Here is a 19,574-nt window from a genome sequence, read left to right on the forward strand (position 1 = left end):
AGTGACAGAGTGAGAACTGACTTCCCAGGAGCGACGAAGGCTGCAGAACAATAGAATCTATGTGCTGAAAGAAAATAACTTCCAACCTAGAATACCCATCTAGAATTGAGAAAGGCAAAATAAAGGTCTTTTCAGATCAACAAAAATGGAAGAGTTCCTTACCAGCAGGCCAAACACTAAAGCAAACCCTGAGGCAGGGTAGGCAAACTTCCCTAAAGAGCTAGATAGTAAATATTTTAGTCTTGCAGGCCATAGGGTATGGTATCTGTCACAACCACTCAACTTTGCTGTTGTAGCGCAAAAAAACCATAGACAATAACAAATCAGTAAGCCTGGTGGTATTCCAATGAAACTATTCACAAAAATTGGCAATGGGCTGGATTTGATGGGTGAATTGTATCTTGCTGACTCCTGTCCTAAAGTTTAAACATCAGACAAAAGGGAAATGACCCCAGATGCAGAGATTCCAGAAGGAAAGCAAAGCAAAGTGGTAAATAAACATCGATTATATGAAACTTGGTTTTAAAAAACATAAAGAACTGGGAATTCCCTGGCCGTCCAATGGTTAGGACTCTGCACTTTAACTGCCGTGGGCCTGGGTTCCATCCCTGGTCGGGGAACTAAGATCCCACAAGCTGCGGGGTGCAGCCAAAAAAAAAAACTGTAAAGAACTAAAACATGCTTAACAAGAGCATGTATCTTGGGAATAGGTTAAATGGAGTTAGTTTTCTAGGTTCTCTCTGGGGGAAGTGTAAAGACTTTGATACATTAAAAACGCCCCTTATAACTTCTAGGGTAACTGCTAAAAGAATAAAAACAGACTAAAATTTTCAGACTACTAGAAGGGGAAAAAATGGAATGATTAAAAGGCAGGCAAGAAAGGAGAGAAAATTAAACATAAAACAGGTGAGACAAATAGACAAAATAAGAGCTTTAAACTCAAGCACATGTGTAATTACATGAATATGAATGATTAAATGCTTCAATTAAAAGACAGTGAATATCAGACTATTGAAAAAAACCATGTTTTTTAAAAATAAGAGATACATCTAAAATGTAAGCAACCAGAAAGGTAGAAAGTAAGAGAGGGATAAGAACTAAAATCTCTTCACTGACACATAACATTTCAACATTTTAGTGTATTTTCCTCCTAAGGGTATTGTATATATAATAGTGCATTCCTCTCAGACATATTAATTTGTAAATTTTTCTTTTATTGTAAATAGTTTTCAAAGGATGATATTCCAAGTATTGGAGTTGTTTGAATTTTCAGTTCTCTGAATAACTGGTGGGAAACTATCTGGTCAGTTACTAAACACTAGGATGATTCTAAGATTTTTGTTGGCCCAGTATGCATTTAAAGGGATCTTGGGGGAATTCCCTGGTGGTCCAGTGGTTAGGACTCGGTGCTTTCACTGGCAGGGCACAGGTGCCATCCCTGGCCAGGGAACTAAGATCCCTCAAGCAGCGCAGTGCGGCCAAAAAGAAAAAAAGGATCTTGGGACTATGATTGTTATTTCATGTAAATTTTTTACTGATCTTGATATTAAATTATAAGTTCCAAGACAATGTATATAAAATCTTAATGAAACAAAAAATTTTACCAGTATTCCCTTGCAAAGTACCTATGTCTCATCTTAAGGAATTAATATTTTACAAAAAAAAAGTTAAAACCTCAGGGCAAGGCTCTGGGCTAGGATTTTCTGCTAGCTCATTTAGTCCTCACAACAGTGCTATAAGGTATGTATCTTCATTAGACATGAGATTAAGAAATAAATCGCTGAAGGTCCCACAGTTAGTAATCGGTCGACCTACGTCTGGAATGCGGGGTGATGGCAAGCTAAGAACCCACAGGCTTGCTTTTCTGTTGTCAGGTCTGCTGATACACTGAAAAGGCCTTATCCTTCAAATTTAGCTCTCAAGCAGGAAAAAAATTCTCTACAAGATGACCTTTCCTGCTTAGCAGTAGAATACTGCTTAACTTTTATAGTTTCTAATTTAGACTAACAGCTTCCTGCTCTATATATAAGTAACGATGACAAATCCGAATGGGGTAGGTGGCCTGTTTCGTAGTGCAGTAATTTCAGGCGTTATTTCCTGAACCTGATTTATTCCAGTTGGGGGTGCTTAAAGCCTCCCTGCATAGATTAAGGAAGATGACCCAGCTGTCAGGTCTCCAGGGCTCCTTCTGTAGAGGGTCGGGCAGCAGTGAGAAAGGAGTCGAGTCTACACGATTTTCAGGTGGGCCCTTGAAAACGAGTTAATCGGTCAATGAATATTCGTCAGGAATACGCCCGTATTAGCTCCTAAGGCTGCTAACCTCCGTCGAAACGACGGGTATGGTCTCTACTTACTTTCGACTCGGGCTAACCCTCTGGCACACTGGCTAACTTGGGGCTGGTTCGCCAGCACAGCGCGCAACACTGCCCTAGCGGCCCTGCAGCCTGGAGCGTGAGGTTTCGCGCCCGGGGCGGATCCGGCTCGAGGGTCCGTTGAGGCACCAGAGTCTCGCGAGATCTGGAGGGCTGGGGCGGGAGAGGCCCGCGTGCACGCGCCCGAGAGCCGTTAGGGTGGAACCCCTCCCGCACGGGGTGGGCGGAGCAAATACAGTTGGACGCTAGTTGGTGGAGCCCCCGCGGGAAACGACTAAACGCGAGGAGCGTGCGCGCTCACGTCGCGGCGACGGTGGCGGCGAGCGGCGTCAGAGCTTGAAGGGGGGGCTGACGTCTTCTGGCGGGTGGCGGTGTTGGAGACGAGAGCTTGGTTAGCCGGTATTGCTTCTGTCCCAGGAACCCGACGGAGAGTGAGGGAACGAGGGTCGCTTTCGGGGGCTGCTGCCTTCCACGTACGCGTCGTCGTGAGGAGCGCAGCCCGGACTCTCCTGCAACCCCTCCAGCTCCCTTTTCCGCACGCCTCGAGGCAGCGGCGGCAACCGAGACAGCGTCTCACCTTCCCCCACCCCTTCCCCTTGTCCCCCCGCCCGAGAGGGCCCGGTCTGCGCCCCACCCCCGTCCGTCCGCCCGCTACGCCGCCGCCATGTCGGCGCAGGCCCAGATGCGCGCGATGCTGGACCAGTTGATGGGCACCTCCCGGGACGGTAAGCCTCTGCCAGTGCCCTGGGGGTGGGGGAAGGGATGGGGAAGGCGAGGGAAGGGTCTCCGCGGGCGCACCTGGGCTTGTGTGTGTGGCTGAGTAAGGGGCTCCCAGATTGGTAACACGAGGTCCCGGCTCCCGTCCCATCCAATCAGGGCTGGGCAGGCGGGCCTGGGGGGCGGCGACCGAGCGGATTGGCGGGAACTGCTGCCAATGGGGTCAGGCGGGGCCTGGAGGCCGAAAGGAGAGTTTGAGCCTTGAGTGTTGACTTGGCTGGGACGGGAGAGCCCACGTCTCTTTTGCGTAGGCGGGCGGCCTGTTTTGTCGCTGATTAGGTACCTGCGGACCGCTAAAGCCTCCGCCCCCTGAACTAATTCCTTAACCCAGAGCTTTGGGATCAGTCCTCGTCGCCGCCTTCCAGAGTATCCAGGGAGAACTGGCCCCCATCATCCACCCCCTTACCTGGGTCCGGAGAAAACCTTTACTAGGAATCCAGTCCCAGGGATGAAACAACCATTCTTATGGGAAAATCTGACCCAAACCATGGTTTCTTGAAGCGGGTGTGTTTGGCCCATTTTGTGAAAAGAAGGATGTTACGGCCTGTTTTTTTTTCCGAGAGACCTCCATTTTGTTAGACAATTTAATAGAGGCTTTGTTCAGTAAATATTGACAAACCTTGCTTGTGCCCCGAATAGAACCATTTTGAAAATGTGGTGCCCAGTGAAGTAGAATTGAGGGGAAACAACGATCCTTTTAGGCGCTTAGGTTAGAGCTTGTATAGAAAACCACTAATGGCTGGATATCTTTTTGTCATAGAGAATTTCTAGATAAGATGAAATGCTGATGCTTTTTTGGTGGTGATAATTAGTAATGTACTCTTTGATATTCGACTCAAATCCATGCTAATATGGAGGAAGGGTCTAGTTCACTACTTTTTCTCTTAAAGACAAAGCCAACACTTGCTCATTTTTGTATGTTGCTTGTTCAGGCAAATAGTTTCTTAGCCATTAAAGAAATGCTTTTTTTTGACAAGTTATTTAAATTGCTTCACGTAAGAGAAAAGGCACTCTCAACTTTTTAGCAGTCGCTATTATAATTTCCTTGAATGCTCTGCAGCAAAATATGTGAGTAAAACATTTTATCGAATTAAAATGTTTTAGCAGTGTATACTTTGCGTGGTTTTTCAGTGTTCATAGTTCAGTTGTAATAAATACCCACATTTGGAACTTACCTTCGTAGAACGTATACAAAAATAGGTGTAGATCGCAAACCTACTTGTGGTTGTGTAGAGAGGAGGCAAGATTGGGAAGGAAATGAATTTCATTTGTGTAGTAAACCCTTGAAAGTTAACGTTAATTAAAAATGCCACTGGAGAAAGTTTTATCAGTTACCATTTGTCACTTTTAGATAAGAATGGTTTTTTATAACATATGGTATTGAGAAGAGACTTAATCCAGGGTCTTAGCTAACAGAATAATCTTTGTAGTAAAATTATAGAAATCATTTCATTTAAGACATACTTTACATGATCCTTTTAATTCTAGATGGGTACCGTTTTTGGTACCTTCTGCATGGATTGAATTTCCTAATTTTACTGGGAGGGTAGTTGGATCAAAGTAACTACTATCACCTGATAAATTTCCAAACTAGGCAGCCAATCTAATATTGCAAAGCTGAATTAGAATGTGTGTGTGTATATATATATGTGTATACGTATATATACACACACACACATATACGTACATATATATTTTTCTCCTATGTGTGTAATCACCAGAAACTTGGGTTTCTTAAAAATCCAGTCTGCTTTGTATACAAATAAATTTATCTTTTTATGTGTCTGTTACTGGATTTTTTTTTTTTTTGCCTCCAGACTAAGAGGATTTACCAATGAACCCATGTTTACAAGTCCACGATATTATTTAGCTGAAATGACTGGATTTTCACTGCTGTGTTGGGCCAGAAGTAAGAAACATACTACTTTCAAGGAAAAGAATTGAATTTTTTTTAGCTACCCAAATTAGTTCTTTTATATATATAAGACAAGAATCAGTATTCTTTTCCTTCTTACCAGATAGTTAATGAGTTTACATATTTCAGCTTATGATTCAGGACCTTTAAATAATTAGGATTTTTTTTTTAACGTACGGTCAACTTGAAGTTATCCAGGGATAGGGGGACGTGGATACACCTTCCTGAATAACTCATGTAATTTGAAACCATATAACGGGAAGCTTTGTATTGGACACAGGAATAGCTTACAGGGAATGCTGTTGGGTGTCTTTGGTACTAAGAGGTGGAAATGGGGATCCAAGAGGTGGGAAAGAGATGGAAAAGGTAGGTAGGAGGGTATTCAAAGCAGCTGTGTCCAATTTTTTTTTTTTTTTTTAAATCCCAGAGACTGACTATAAAGCAATGACTGTCATTTTGTCAGGGTGGCAGTAACCACCCCGTTAACTCTTAGTGTCCTGTCTGTGAGGGAATCTGAAGTGGCACAGGAGGCTCAGAGTACTTTCTCTTTTACCTTCTTTGCCCCCCTAATGAAAGATTTATTTCCTCTTCCCCTCCCCCAAATCAGAATTTTTAATTAGTTCCTTTTTAAACTCATTGGAGATTTAAGTCTGTTAAATGTAACTTACTTTGAATTACTTAAATCGGTTAATCATGTAGATTACATAAACTTTACTGAAATTCTCAGAAATAGGAATTTTAATAGGGAAATGGAGAGGTAATTTTGGATCCCTGGGCACTCCCAGAAAGGACAGTCCTGGCTGAGTGGTGGAAGTGGGAGGCTTTGGACAACCAGAGGGCAGCATGATGGTGCTGGGAGGCTGGGCAGGGGGATGACCAGGAGGTGGGAGAGGAATGCATAAGGGAGGTGGGAGGGCCAAAGACAAACTTTGCCTTCTTTGCAATTTTGCCTAGGGCCCTGGTGGTGGCAACCGCCTGTGTGCCACTGAAAATCGTGCCGATGCCTGGCATACTGCATAAATGGAAGCAGGGTACCGCGTGAGTTGAAACATTGGTCACACTATATAAAGTTTGTATATGTGAATCAGTGTAACTCATACCCATGTAACTGGGGGTCTGACTGTATTTGGATTTTTCTGATAAGGCATCATGGGCTAAGGAAAAGAGCACTGGGCTGAGACTCAGGAGACCTGGTTTCTAGCCCCAGCTGTACCTCTAATTGTAACCTTGGGTAAGTCACTTAACCTTTTTTGCCTCAAGTTAAATCTATAATTTGTTAAATGAGAAGCCAAGTAATTTCCTATGTTATCCTCAAAAATGTTGAAAAATAAGTATATTTTAAGTTTTTTAAAAGGGAGGAACCGTAAGTAGATATAAATTAGTATCTTATTTTGTCTGAAGTTTAAGATACATTAAGTTTTATAATTACCTTTGTTTTAGTTGTTAGCATTAATGGAAGGGAGAGGGACCAGTTGTCTTCCCGGAACATACTCCACTTGAAAGCAGGGAGGAGCAGCACAGGGGAAGTCAAGCAGCAGTTCAGCTGAATTGTCTGTGTGATGGTTGCAGGAACCTAGTGTCCTCACACAGACTGTAGTTATTTTTGTTGGGTTGGTTTAATTGGAAGGATGTCCCTTAGCTAAAGCCCTTCTGACAACAGGTACAGTTTAGTTATGAGAAGTCTCTGGCCCTGACCCCAGAAAGGCCTTGCAAGGTTCCAGGGATAGGAATTAAACAAAATTGAGGGTGTGAATTTAGAGTATATCCTAAGTTTAGCAACTAAAGAAGTTACAGAAGGTAGTTTTGGGGATTCCATATCTCTTAATTGCTTATAACCCTTAAATGGGAACAGAGACCATCTCGTAAAGGTTACACCAGGCCAGAAATGGCATCTGCCCTCAAAAACAACCAGTAGATTAATGGAATTCAGATTATAGATTAGAATTTTATAGCATCATTAGTTGCCCATTATGGTTAGGGAATGTTTAGGGGAAGTTGAAGTTTTCAGATAATTTTAGCTATTTTTGATGGTAATCCTTCTGACCATACGATGTTCTTGCTCAGTTAATAGAGTACATTAATCATAATTTAATATTTTTGCTGATCACTTATATATATGGTAGTTGTAGTTTATGGGATGTAAAATTAAAAGGAGATGTATCCTAGGAGATACCCAGGAAAATACAGTTCAGAAAATCATTTACTTGTACCTAGTACAAGTTTAGTGATATGTAACTGTTGAACCTATAGGACAGTATGACCTCGCTGCCTTTCTGCAAAATAAATTATTGAATCAACGATTGAAGTAGCGTTTTCTTCAGTGGTTTTTTTCGTAAAATCATCTTTACTGTAATCTGTGTTCCTTGACTTGTCATCAACACTGAGAGCATTTTCTTTTCATTTTCTCTCATTAACATAATGAATCATATTTATTTCTTGGTCAGTTGTAAGTCATTCTTCTATTCCACTTGGATTGTTCATTTTAAGTGAAGGAGGCATAGCCTTTAATGTGCAGATATACATTTTTTGAAATAATAATGGGCTATATCTAACTCCAGAGCTTGTAAATTCTTTAACATTATAAGAAATTTTAGCAAACATAAGGTTAAGTAGTTAAACATAAACTTAAACAGAGTTTTAGTAAATATTTGATTTTATCGGAGGTCCAAGCATATCAAAACACTGAAAACTCTGTTAACACCCACATAGTGAATCTGTTTAAAAAAACTTTAACTCACTTTGAACTCTGAAAGGTACTTGTCTACAGAACAGCCCAGGTGATGATAATATCACCTCTTACAACTCTGCGTTGTTCTTGGATTCTCTACAGTTGTTTAGCTCTCCTCAAGTAAATCTATGCTTCTGAGACATTCTTTTGCTTCGGGTAAAAAATAAAAGCAAAGAAAAATCATTTTGTCTGTCAGTCCATAAGCTTTATAAGCAGCAAGTAAATACTTTGATTTGGTTTGGGTAAGATGTCATATAAGGATAAACGGTAGTGAGCTACATGTTAAAGATAGGTAGCAAGAAGTCAAGGGCAAGTAGGTGTCATGGATGGGGGTGAGGTTTAGTGAGGGTTTCAGTACCAGGTGGTTCATATCAACATTAAAGCTTGAAGTTCCTAAGGGTTCAGGCAAGTTTGGGTTTGCAAAGATAGGCAGAGGGCTTAAAACAGTAAGTGTGGCCAAGACTAGGTAAATGAAGCAGGTACTCCTCAAGAATGGAATTCCAGAAAGGTGCTTGAAATGTTAGTGTATTCATTGAGGACACATAATTGATTGTACTACCCAACCTAATAGTCAGTCTACTAAGAAGTTGTAGACTGTGAAGATGAGGAAAGTTAGAACATTTTGGGGAGAAAGAATGAGGGAGTGGGAGGGAGGGTAAGTTTATGACAGGAATCTTATGGATTCCTGCAAAAAAGTCATTCTGTTCCTTTTCAGTTTAAGATCTCATACATTAGCAGCTGCTGGGATAGAAATTAGAAGGCAAGGCCAAAATAGATCAGTTAATCAGTTTTGTAAGATTATTGAGGATAGAGAGAAAAGTAGTTTGTAAAAACTCTGAAATTGGCTACAGCTTAGTGTTTTTGTTTTAACTGAGTAACTTATGACTGAAAAGTCAAAGCCATTAGAAAGTAACATGTCACTCAGTCAGCTAAATAAATGTTATATTTTTCTATTTAACATGGCCTAGAGAAAGGAGTCTTTAAAACTTTTTTCTTAAAATACTCTTACTAGATACTGATCCTTATGTTCTAATTTAGTTGTGAACCATGTGCAATGATGTTGACCTCTGTGATTCAACATGAAAAGAATTTAACCAGCTGCCCTTGCTGAATCTTTTGTCATGTCTCCTGAATGCATGGTAAATTGTTTTTATTTTCTTGAAACCTCAGGTTTCTGCCTACATCAGTTTTCTCTTTCAGAGTTAAACTTTCCAAAGCTTTGCCTTTCAATAAAATAGGTTGGATATTTACGGGATAGTATCTACAGTATATATACGCCTTGCTGTTCAGCTGCTTCTATATTCTGTCCTACTACTATGATATGCAGTATACCCTTTTCAGTTACTTGAGGGTGTGTTTTAGATCAGGTTTGGCACTATGGTCCACCTGCTTTTTGTAAATAAAGTTTTGTTGGAACACAATCATGCCCATTTGTGTATATATTGTCTGTAGCTGCTTTGCCTTACAACAGCAGAGTTGGGTAGTTGCAACAGAGTTAAGTAGCTGGTAAGTGTAAAATATTTGCTATCTGGCCCTTTAAGAAAAAGCTTTTTGACCATTGTTCTAGATCAGTGTTTATCGAAAATGTGGTGCCCAGATCAGCAACCTTAGCATCACCTGGAAACTTGTTAGAAACACATATTCTTGGACTTAACACCCCAGGCCTACCAAATCAGAAGTTCTGGGGATGGGGGCCAGCAATTTGTGTTTTAAGAAGCCTTTCATGTGACTCTCATGCACATTAAAAGTTTGAGAAACTCTGTTCCGGTTAAATGTTTCCCAAATGTAAATCACATATATCACCTGTACTATTTTTTACCCTGTTTTCTTTTTGTTTAATTTTTTTTGTCAACTCACTTTCTGAAAATTTAAGCTAATTGTAAAATGAAAGTTTATGTCACCAGAAAAATAAATACAATGAAAACAACATGGTGTTATGAGATAACTAGAGTCTGTTGTCACTTACCCTATGCTAAAAATTAGAACTCATTAGATGTATTAAGTACGTACTAAGCACCAAGTGGAAACTTTTTTCTTAATCATGATAAATAATCACTGGTGATTGAGTGGTGTTTAAAATGTCATGTTGGTGAAATCATACAACATCTAAAATTATTTTTTCTCCAAATCCCATACTTTAAGAAATGCTGTATTAGTTGCTCATACGGAAGGAAAGCTGCCTCAACTGTATATGCCTAACCCACTGGGTGGAAATGACTTTTCCTTAGAAATAGACAGAAATACACACCCATGAGATAGATATCGAAGTCCCCAGAGAGGTCCATCTAGACTTCTAGGATGAAATTACGTATTTTGCTTCATCTTACCTTTCCATTAATGTTGTGGTCCATGGTGGTCAGCAATTCTGCAGGATTTCGCCAACCTCTTCCACAGTGGGATTGTGAAAGGTGCTGGCTGTGAGAAAAGCTGATGATCAAAGAAAACCCCTGGACTAGAAACTGGGGGAAGTGCTGTGATTCTGTATTATGGACCGGAACCAGCAAGGCATGCTTACTAGGAAAACAGTTGATTCACCTCAGATTTTAGAAGTTTGAGAAATTCTGGTATGAAAATAAATCAGATGATTTAATGTGCCTTATAGTATTAGAGGGAATACTTCCCCAGACGTGGTGTTCTGATACTGGCCGATGTGTTTTAGGGTGTAGTAATTGTTGATGGGACTAGAACCTGAATATCCCTGGGTTGCTGAGTTGTTTCAGTTTTTTTCTTGCTTTCTTTTACTTAGAGATTATGGACGTACTTGCTTCTGTTGTCATTTGACTCTGCAATAAAATAGTGACATAGGACTCTAATTCTCGAGGGGCTGAAAGTCTAGTAGGGAGTGAAGATTGCACATGAACAGTTACGTTTATTTTTAAGTGATAAATTCTGTGATTCTGATTGCATATAGGTGTCTAATTTTGAAGAAAGTTTTTAAAAAAATATAAAAGACCACCAAACACCTATAGGAGAACAAATGTTATTTGTTCATTAAGTAAAGTGTTAACAAATGAAGTCCCTCCTGTTCTCCTTCACAGTTTCAGTCCTTTCCCCCAAAGGCAATTCTTGTGAATATGTCACGGTTTTCCTGCTCTGTTGTTCAGTAGTTGTAAGGCTCAGTCTCCTTCATGGTAATCGCTGTTTTTCATTTTAACTTCCTTTATCATTGAGTTGTCTGTCGCCTCTGTCCTTTGATATTCTCATTTATTTTTCCTTTTTATTTCTTCATTAGTTTTAGATTTGGGGAGGCTCTGCTTAGCATTTATAGCTATCACCAACTATGGAGAACTTGTCTCTCTAATAGACAAATCAGCCAATTACTTTTTCTTTGGTTCTTTTCAGCTATTTCTTCGTAGCCAGAGAGAGCTTTCGTTACTTCTAATTTTGTGTATAAAAAGTTCTGGATGATAGAAGGCATCACATATCCAGAGTACGAGTGTTACTGTATCAGAATTGCAGCTCTGCAATTAAGTATCAAAATATGAAATTTAGCAGGCTGCAACTTTTTAATGACGGACTTCCCTTTATGACATATACCATAAAACAAATTGTATATAATCCACTTTTAGGACTAAATTTGTGGGTAACTGTTTATTCAGGCTTTTCTAAGGTGTGTCTTAAATCTAAGAGGAGGAATATGTTGATTTCCTAAAGCATATATCCCCCTGGCAGAAATGTGATGGCATTGAGCCCTGCCAGTGACCAAGATTCTGTGCTTTTATAATGAGGGAAGGTAGGGTTGTGGCAGGGGTGGAATAGAGCCCTTGGAATGTAGCTACTTCAGTATTTCTTTCTGCACATTTCCTTCACCATTCTGTTAGCTCGTAAAGGCCCTGAGTAAGCTTTTCGTCCTGCTACCAAGGCTGTTTCCCAGTCTCATTCCTTATAATTTTTTTATATGGATTTTCATAGACAAGTAGGCTGATAGATTTAAAAAATTATTTTAGCATTATTAATCTTTGGTCATATTCAGCAAGAATGAACTTGTTTTGGAAATTTCTTCTGCAGTGGGCATTGCATTTTTAAAATGTCGGGCTTGTCATGGCGATCATGGTGGGGGTGATATTGATACCTATTTGTAATGATAAACCTTTAGGACCATATGAAAGAATTAAGAGGGATGGCCTTTCAGTACCCTTATTTTTTTGCATTTTCTGGGGGAAAGGAAAGCCTCTACTAATACTCAGTATGATTTTATAAGTTCTGTTAGAAAGAATGACTTGATATTACATTTGGAAGGGAGAATGCCTTAATTAGTTTTTCCCGCTGCCATCTTTGTCTGAGTATTTTTTCTTTCCTTATGTAATAAACGTATTCCTGAAAAGTTTGACATGTATCGAGTCCTATTAAATGTTTTCAAAGCATGAGTAATCATATAATGTTAAGACATGGTAGTGAATCTTTTCATAAAATGAACCCTATACTTTGTACTATATAAATATACAATGAATTAAACTGAGTGTATTTATTAACAAGGTAACATGGAGTAGTAAGAGTTTTTTCTTTTAAGGTTATTATAAAAGGGTTCTTATAGGTGAGCTTTAGGCTAAATTCTAAAGGAACAACAAAGGTAGGTGGGAGATGTTAGTGGATTTGGTGAGCCTATTGGAGGAGTGTGTAAAAATGATCAAATTTGCTCTTTACTATAATAGTTACGATGAAGCAGTAGCTTTTATCTTGGTTCCACGTGAAGACATAGGGGTTTACTTGTCCATATGAAGACATGTGTTTACTGTACAGGACAGGTCTCTTCCTGCTCTGTTACTAGACTAGAAATTGGTCTTTATATAGTTCCCACATTATTATGTGGAGTCCTAGCTTGTGTTGAAAGAAATGGTAATAAGAAGGTGGAACATTTGAAGATTTGAGGGCACAGGGAAATGAGAAACTTTAAGCTTATACACCTCTCTTTCTAGCTCTGGCTTTCCTTTCACTGAAAGGGTATGGAATTTATTTCAGAGGGAATGTGCCTGCCCTGTCCCAAGCCAACAGTGACACGTGGCCCCTAACAAGTATGCCTGTGGGGAGGGCTTTGGTTGTCACATTGGAGAATGTGGGAGAGCTTTTCCTCTTCTGGCCCCATTTATAAACTAGGATGCTTCCATTTGCTTTGTGTGCTGTTGAGTTTTCTCTTCTCTGTTTTCTCTAAGCTAAGCTCTTAGCTGATTCTGTACAAAAGAAATACTAATTAGTTGTTTTTATAAATTGCTTGCCATTAATGCCTGATAAAATGCGGTAAAATAAGGATTCTGCATACCATTATATATGTCAAATATTACAAAGTTTAAGGTTCTTTTGAAATTACAATACTAAACTCAGTTCACTTTTGCTTAGCCTTCACAGTTGTTGATCACATAGCATGGTCATCCACTCACAGCTTAAAAAAATACAGGGAGCATCGGAGAGAATGGGTAAAGTAAAATTTTGATGTTTTTAAAATAGCACCTAAATCTATGAAACTTGATTTGATTTATTGTTTGTATGGGAGGGAGAGGGTGGTTGGCACTGGAAGGGAGGGGGTGGATATTGGGAAAATAGCATGCACCATGTAAAATGATGTCAGATACCATCTAGGCTAAGATTTTTAAGTGTTGCTACTACAGTTTAAGTCTGTTTCAGAAAGGGCAGGACCATAAAATGGCAGTGTTGGGATTTACAGTGGGTTTATCTTTCCCTCCCTACAGATTGAGGGGGATTTTGAGAATAGCAATATTTGAGTAGTTTGGACAGAAGCCTTCTTTTTAGAGTGGGCTGTCCATATTCCCTGAGTGAAACTGCCTCAGTAGCACCTCAGACTCTCTTAACGTTACTGAGGCTCTGTTAACGTTATGGAAAGACCTTGAGAGGAATAATATTTATTCCAGTTTTTATTGTACACCTATGACTCAGGTGTATAGGTTATGATTCATGAAACTCATGAAGGGGTTGAACAACAGAGGTTAAGAGAGTTGTTACTCTGAAGGTAGTTGCTTGGTAGAAAAAACAATAGAAATTTTGATGCTTCCATTCAGATGAAGAACACTTTTCCTTTCAAAGTTCTAAATCAAGTTTTTAATCTCAAATCTCATCATTATAGTTATGTACAAAGCCTAATTAATTAGTATTACGGAGGTCATAGAGAAGAGAGCCTGCCATGTTTTTATGGATAGGGCATTTTATTGTTGTGAACTCAAATAACTTGGTCTAATCTCCGCCCCATTATTTTTAAACTTTTTTCTTTGTTTACACATTTAAAATCTGGGTGCAGAAAAAATTGAATCAGATTTTACCCTAAAAATATTATTCTTGCCCCAGCTTTGCTATTCCTCTACATGAAGCCATTTGCCAAAGCCAGATACGACTTAACTTATTGTTTCCCAAACCTTCCTGCCTCTGTAAGCTTTGTCAAAGGTATTACCGCCAGTTTGGAATGCTCTTCTTTCCCCTTTCCTTTGGTCTAAGTCCTGTCTTTCCTTCAAATAATGGCTTCTACTATTGCATGAAGCCTTCTCTAACCTCTTCAGTCCTTGTTGGTCATTCTAGTCTTAGAATTCCTGAAGTACTACTATTTGGTAGTATTTCATCCATTACGTTCATCTGGCAGTTGGATCATGCTTCCTTTTGTTATTACTTGTTACTGCATTTAAATATCCTGTGTCTCTAGGAAAATGAGGGGCTCCTTGAGGGTAGAGAGCTTGTCTTAAATGCCTCTTTGTAATCCCATTGCCTAGCACAGAGGATATGATATGTTCAGTATTGGGCTTGATTCTATTATTTGGATCCAATATTAGTGTAACAGAGCAATTGTTCTTTTAACTTAGTTATTTTTATAATGAATATATACCCAGAAAACCCAAAGATAAAGTACATTGAATTAATAAAGTAATTCCTTGTATTATAAGGAGATTTGGTTCATATTTGTTCCTTATTAATTATAGTTCCCCCCTCCCCCCTCCCCCCTCCCCCCCCTTTGCTTTTTAGTGGGCGCTCTTTTACCTAGTTTCTTTTGAAAAACATGGTTTGGGCCAGATATATTGACAGTTTATATTACTAGTATTTTTATTTTAAAATTCTTTGTTGGTTTAGCCAGATTATACTTTCATGGCTTAAGCCCAAATAAAATACATTTATTAAATACTGTATGGTAATATAGTCAAATTATTTTAAAATGTTAACCTTAAAGTCTCTCAAGTAAAATTTAAAAAATATCAATAAACAGATATTCAGTTGCTAGTCCCTCTCAGGGTATTTCTGTATCTCAAATTATTAGGAATTTTATTATTTCATTGTTATAAAGATTTCTGTACTGTACAGGCTGATATTTGATAGCTGTATTTATTGTGTTTACTGCAGTTATCAAATGTTTATAGAGCAACCATTCGTATGTAGTGAGGAGTTATTTAAAAATACTTTTTGGCATTTATAGAAACTGACACTGAAAGGTCCTCAGGGACAATTTTGCTTAGTTCATATTTGGAATTGTTCTCATTTTATCTGATAGCAGTGTCTTCAAGGCACATATGTCTTAATATTAGATTTATGTTGTGATTTCAGAGGAAATGTGTGACTAGTAAAACTTCGAGAATCTTGATTTTAGTCTAAGGCCTGGCTTGTCATATTCTTGAGCCATTAGTTTGACAAAGCACTGAAACAATACTGCTGTTGCATTACTGAAAAACTTAGAAACTTGTAGCAGGGAGACTTCTAGATATGTAAGTTTTTTTTTTCTTCTTCAAAAATTTATATTATCTTTAAATTTCTTAGCATAATTTGGGTACATGCGAGAAAGCAAAAAGCTTCTAATACAGCATTGACATTCTGGTGTGAGCTCATCAGAGTACCATTCTGACATGAGCTTAAGGCCCTCACCAAAGTCTTGATGAAATATACTTTATTAAAAAACATTTTTCAAAACCCCAGTTTGCCCAAGGACCACTTTACAGAGCTCCAGCCTTGGACTTTTACCTGTGATCAGTCATATTCTTCTCTAGGGTTACACTTGTTAAGTCAATATTTTAAAACAAAACAAAACACCCTGATTTTGTTCACTTTTGTTTTCATATACAAGAATCTTTACAGTCAACATGTACTTCTAGATGCTATATTGAAATTGCTGGCAGAGTCTATTCTATACAGACTGAACAATCTGGCCCCTTGTTTTATTTGTAAAGGTTCAATGTATCTATGCCTGCCTACTTCAGTCTGCAAGGGAGTGTCAGAAAGGCCCCGCATTCGCCGAGCCGTGAGTTATCACTAACTTTTCAGATGTGTTAATGAATGTGGAACAAAAGCAGTTGTGTTTAAAAGGAAAAAAGGACCATCAAAATAACCTTTATTATAGTAGCAGGCGTGAACACTAAATTAATTATTCCAAATTGTGGTGTCAAAAATAACCTACTTTAACTAGAGACTAGCCTCTAGAAAACCTATTGTTGAACTGCTCTGAAGCTATCGTTTTAGCTATAAATTACTATTCTTAAAATTTTATAAACCTGGTTGTAAATTAATATGTTCTTTAAGTCTTTTTAACCAAGTTAAAACAATTTGAACAAAATCTTACCCCGCCTAAAAATGATAGTATTTAGTTGACTTTGAGTTAAGCTCTTCAAAATAAGACCATGTGAAAGGGGTAAAGTTTTAACCTTTTTTGTTATTCACATGTGGAAAACAAATTAATTTAGATAATTGAATCACTTCCTAGATGAAAGTTTTTAGTTCAGTGGTATTTAAAATCTATTTTGGTACCAACAGTTCTCGCTTCAGTAATTCACCAGTAGGTTTTCATTCATCAATGACGATATCAGTTTAAGGCTAAAAATAAAACACTTTCATTTCCTAGGGCTTATCATTCTACTTAGAGGAAATGTCCTTAAGAGTTTTTTCCCCCCGCAAAGAGATTCTAAGCAAAAAAATTGTAACTAACATCTATATTTTGTTAATATAGTTACCTTTCTTTTTCTTAGACTCTTTAAAGTTTTGAGTAGATAGGCATATTTGATTAGCAGGTTGGGTGCTTCTGTTGCTTAGGAGGTGTATTATGTTAAATGAAGACAGAATGAATTTAAATGTACCCAGTTTGGCCATATATAGCACAGACTACATAAAACTTGGAGGTGTGGGACCTTTGGAGGCATTAAAGTTAACATTTCATTTAGGCAGTATGCCTTTGTTTGACTGGTGTGTAAGTCCTTCTTCCAGGTTTGTACGCTCTTAAACACGTTATTCTACCCTCTCTAACTCCTCCCAGCAGCAAAAGGGAGACACTTCAGCTGGAACAAAATAGTGGAAGAAATGGCGTCTGGGGTTCAGTGGGGATTCGCAGTGTGTATGCAATGTTTGCAAGATTACTTTTTATGTTTTTCAATTAATGTAAATAATTACAATATAAATCAGTGCTTAGTGTCAAGTAGGGAACATTGTATACCAGTAGAAATTCTCCTAGTGGGTCTGCTGCAAGTCACTTAACCTCTTGGGGCCTCAGTTTCCTCATCTGCAGTATGAAGGAGTTGGACTCGATAATCTTTAAGGTCCATTCCTGCTCTACATCCTATGCTTTTCTGAAGTACTCTGTTTAACAGAATGCATTGCTTTCCCACTTTGACTATTTGAATTACATGTGCAGTACACATACTGCAACTGCATGTTGTCTAAAATAGTTTTTCTGTAGGATATTATATAAAAACTAACCCCTCTTGAGCTGATTTATAAATGTGTGTGTGTATAGCCACACATAAAAAGCTAGTGATGGTAGGGCTCTCAGAAAATAAATATTTTCCAGTTGTCTAACCTTGAATGTTATTAACTTTCCTCTATTACAGGAGATACTACTCGTCAACGAATCAAATTCAGTGATGACAGAGTATGCAAGAGTCACCTTCTGAATTGTTGCCCCCATGATGTCCTGTCTGGAACTGTACGTGTTTATTAAATCTGTTGTTTTGTTATTGGTATACTACGAAAACAAACTACTTGATAAAGTCTTAATTTCGTGTCACATTATCATGCAGTGATTTTTTTTTTAAACACTTGTTAGTGCAGCAATTTGCATCCCTTATATTCAGGTTGATAATTTAGATCTGCAATAATTGGATTCCTCACAAAAATGATTGCTGTGTTTTACTGTATAATTTTTTCCATTCTTCAGAGCAAGCTTTTAAAAAGCATTTCTTATTTGGAACATAGAGGCAGTTATTATACAGCAGTTGCACTTTTAGTTTAGAAATAATATAAATGATTTTTTAAATTGTTTACTTCACTGTTGAGCAGAGTAGACTTTCATCCAAAACAGTATACCTTTTTATTAAGATTTGTGCACGTTTGAATGTGGAAATCATTGTGGGGAAAATATACTGGTAAATACTTAAATTTACACAACTTAATTTGCGAGTAGTGTTGTCGGTTAAAATTCATTTATATTGCTTACTCCTAGTGATGTAAAGCTCACTTAATTTAAGTTCTATATCTAGTGATGTTGGTTAATCTTAGGGCATCATTTTAATTTGGTAGATAAATCACATGATGATGGACCTATTTAAATGGGACAGAGGATTTGATTCCCTGGCTTTTGGATTTGATTGAAATGGTAACTCACAAGAGCTTCCATTCACAAGGATAGCAGAGGAGGGCTGGTAGGGCCTAAACATTTAGCTGACTTTGTCATTTGTCTGAAATGAAGAAAAGATTTCAAACTTCCATTTGCAGAAGCAATGAGTTCCCTTAAAGATGTCTAAATTAGTGGTTTCTTCTTTTTTTTTTTTTGGCCGTGCCACGTGGCATGCGGGATCTTAGTTCCCTGACCAGGCATGGAACCCGTGCACCCTGCAGTGGAAGCTCGGAGTCTTAAAGAGTGTTTTCTTCCTGATAGGAGGAGTTAAATACCCCGAATACATAAGTATCAAGGCATTTTTGATAGAAAACACCTCTTTTTCCAATAGGAAAGACCGTCGAAACTACATTATGTTAAAAGGAATAGAAGAGCTAACATTTAAAAAGTATGTAATACCTAAATTTTTTTAAAGTATAATATTAAAAGGGAAGACATCCAGTTTCTGAGCACTTGAATTAGGACTGTGACAGATAATTAACCCTCATATCTGCTCTTTAGAATTTCCATAATTAAAGTATTTTCTACTCTGCTATAATACAGTTGAAATCTGTAATATTAGTAATTATCTGTAGTATTATTTGATTCTTCACATTTACTATTAAATTTAACAATGATATTTAAGGCTAAATTATCACTTCAAATGAATTTTGAGGAAAAGATTAGTCGATAAAATGGCAGAATTTAAATTTTTAGTACTTTAAAACCAGCCATAGCAGGACTTTGACATATTATTATATTCTTCAGGCATGGCATTAATAATAATGAAAAATATCTAACATCACAATTGTACTTTTACATTTTATAATGTATACAATGCAGTCACATTCATTTATTTCTCAAAATAATTCTGTTGGGTATATGTTCCATAGTTAGCCTTAATGACAGTAAAGTGATTTATTCAAAATCATTTAGTTCTATTGATTTAAGGTAAAACTGGAACCAAACCCAAATTTTCTGAGCTGTAGTTTTATTCAACATGTTTTCTACTCTGTAGGTAATACTTAATCCTTCATCATGTTAAATAAAAAGGATTAGTGTTGGTCTTGGACTTTCCTTCTTATAAAGTTCTTGCTGGTGGATTTGTAAGAAGCACATTTTTTCAAATTTTAATATCTCTGAAATATGCATCTTAAAATTGATGATAGAAAAACACTTTTAATTTGTAACATTTTTCTTATGGTACAGAATTTAATGATG

The 19,574-nt window shown here is 37.9% G+C and overlaps 1 protein-coding gene and 1 long non-coding RNA gene across 2 annotated transcripts in view; one reads left to right on the forward strand and one right to left on the reverse strand.

Moving 5' to 3' along the window:
• Nucleotides 1-1,193: 1,193 nt before the first annotated feature.
• On the reverse strand, nucleotides 1,194-2,487 carry LOC309666093. The gene is made up of 2 exons (XR_014266890.1): nucleotides 2,355-2,487; nucleotides 1,194-2,248 (listed from the first exon to the last, which is right to left on the reverse strand). It is a non-coding gene; the product is annotated as an uncharacterized lncRNA (long non-coding RNA).
• A 200-nt stretch (nucleotides 2,488-2,687) lies between these two features.
• The window catches only part of LOC309666017 (putative RNA-binding protein Luc7-like 2), a 56,896-nt gene continuing 40,009 nt past the window's right edge, over nucleotides 2,688-19,574 (forward strand). Inside the window, 6 exon segments of the mRNA XM_082473091.1 lie at nucleotides 2,688-3,097; nucleotides 6,019-6,102; nucleotides 15,943-16,013; nucleotides 17,019-17,066; nucleotides 17,069-17,092; nucleotides 17,590-17,684. Coding sequence (XP_082329217.1) covers nucleotides 6,065-6,102; nucleotides 15,943-16,013; nucleotides 17,019-17,066; nucleotides 17,069-17,092; nucleotides 17,590-17,684 — 276 coding nt within the window. The 5' untranslated portion in view covers nucleotides 2,688-3,097; nucleotides 6,019-6,064.

Source organism: Balaenoptera physalus (genome assembly GCF_965194825.1).
Source record: "Balaenoptera physalus genome assembly, chromosome: 8".
In the NCBI taxonomy this organism is placed as follows: Eukaryota; Metazoa; Chordata; class Mammalia; order Artiodactyla; family Balaenopteridae; genus Balaenoptera; species Balaenoptera physalus.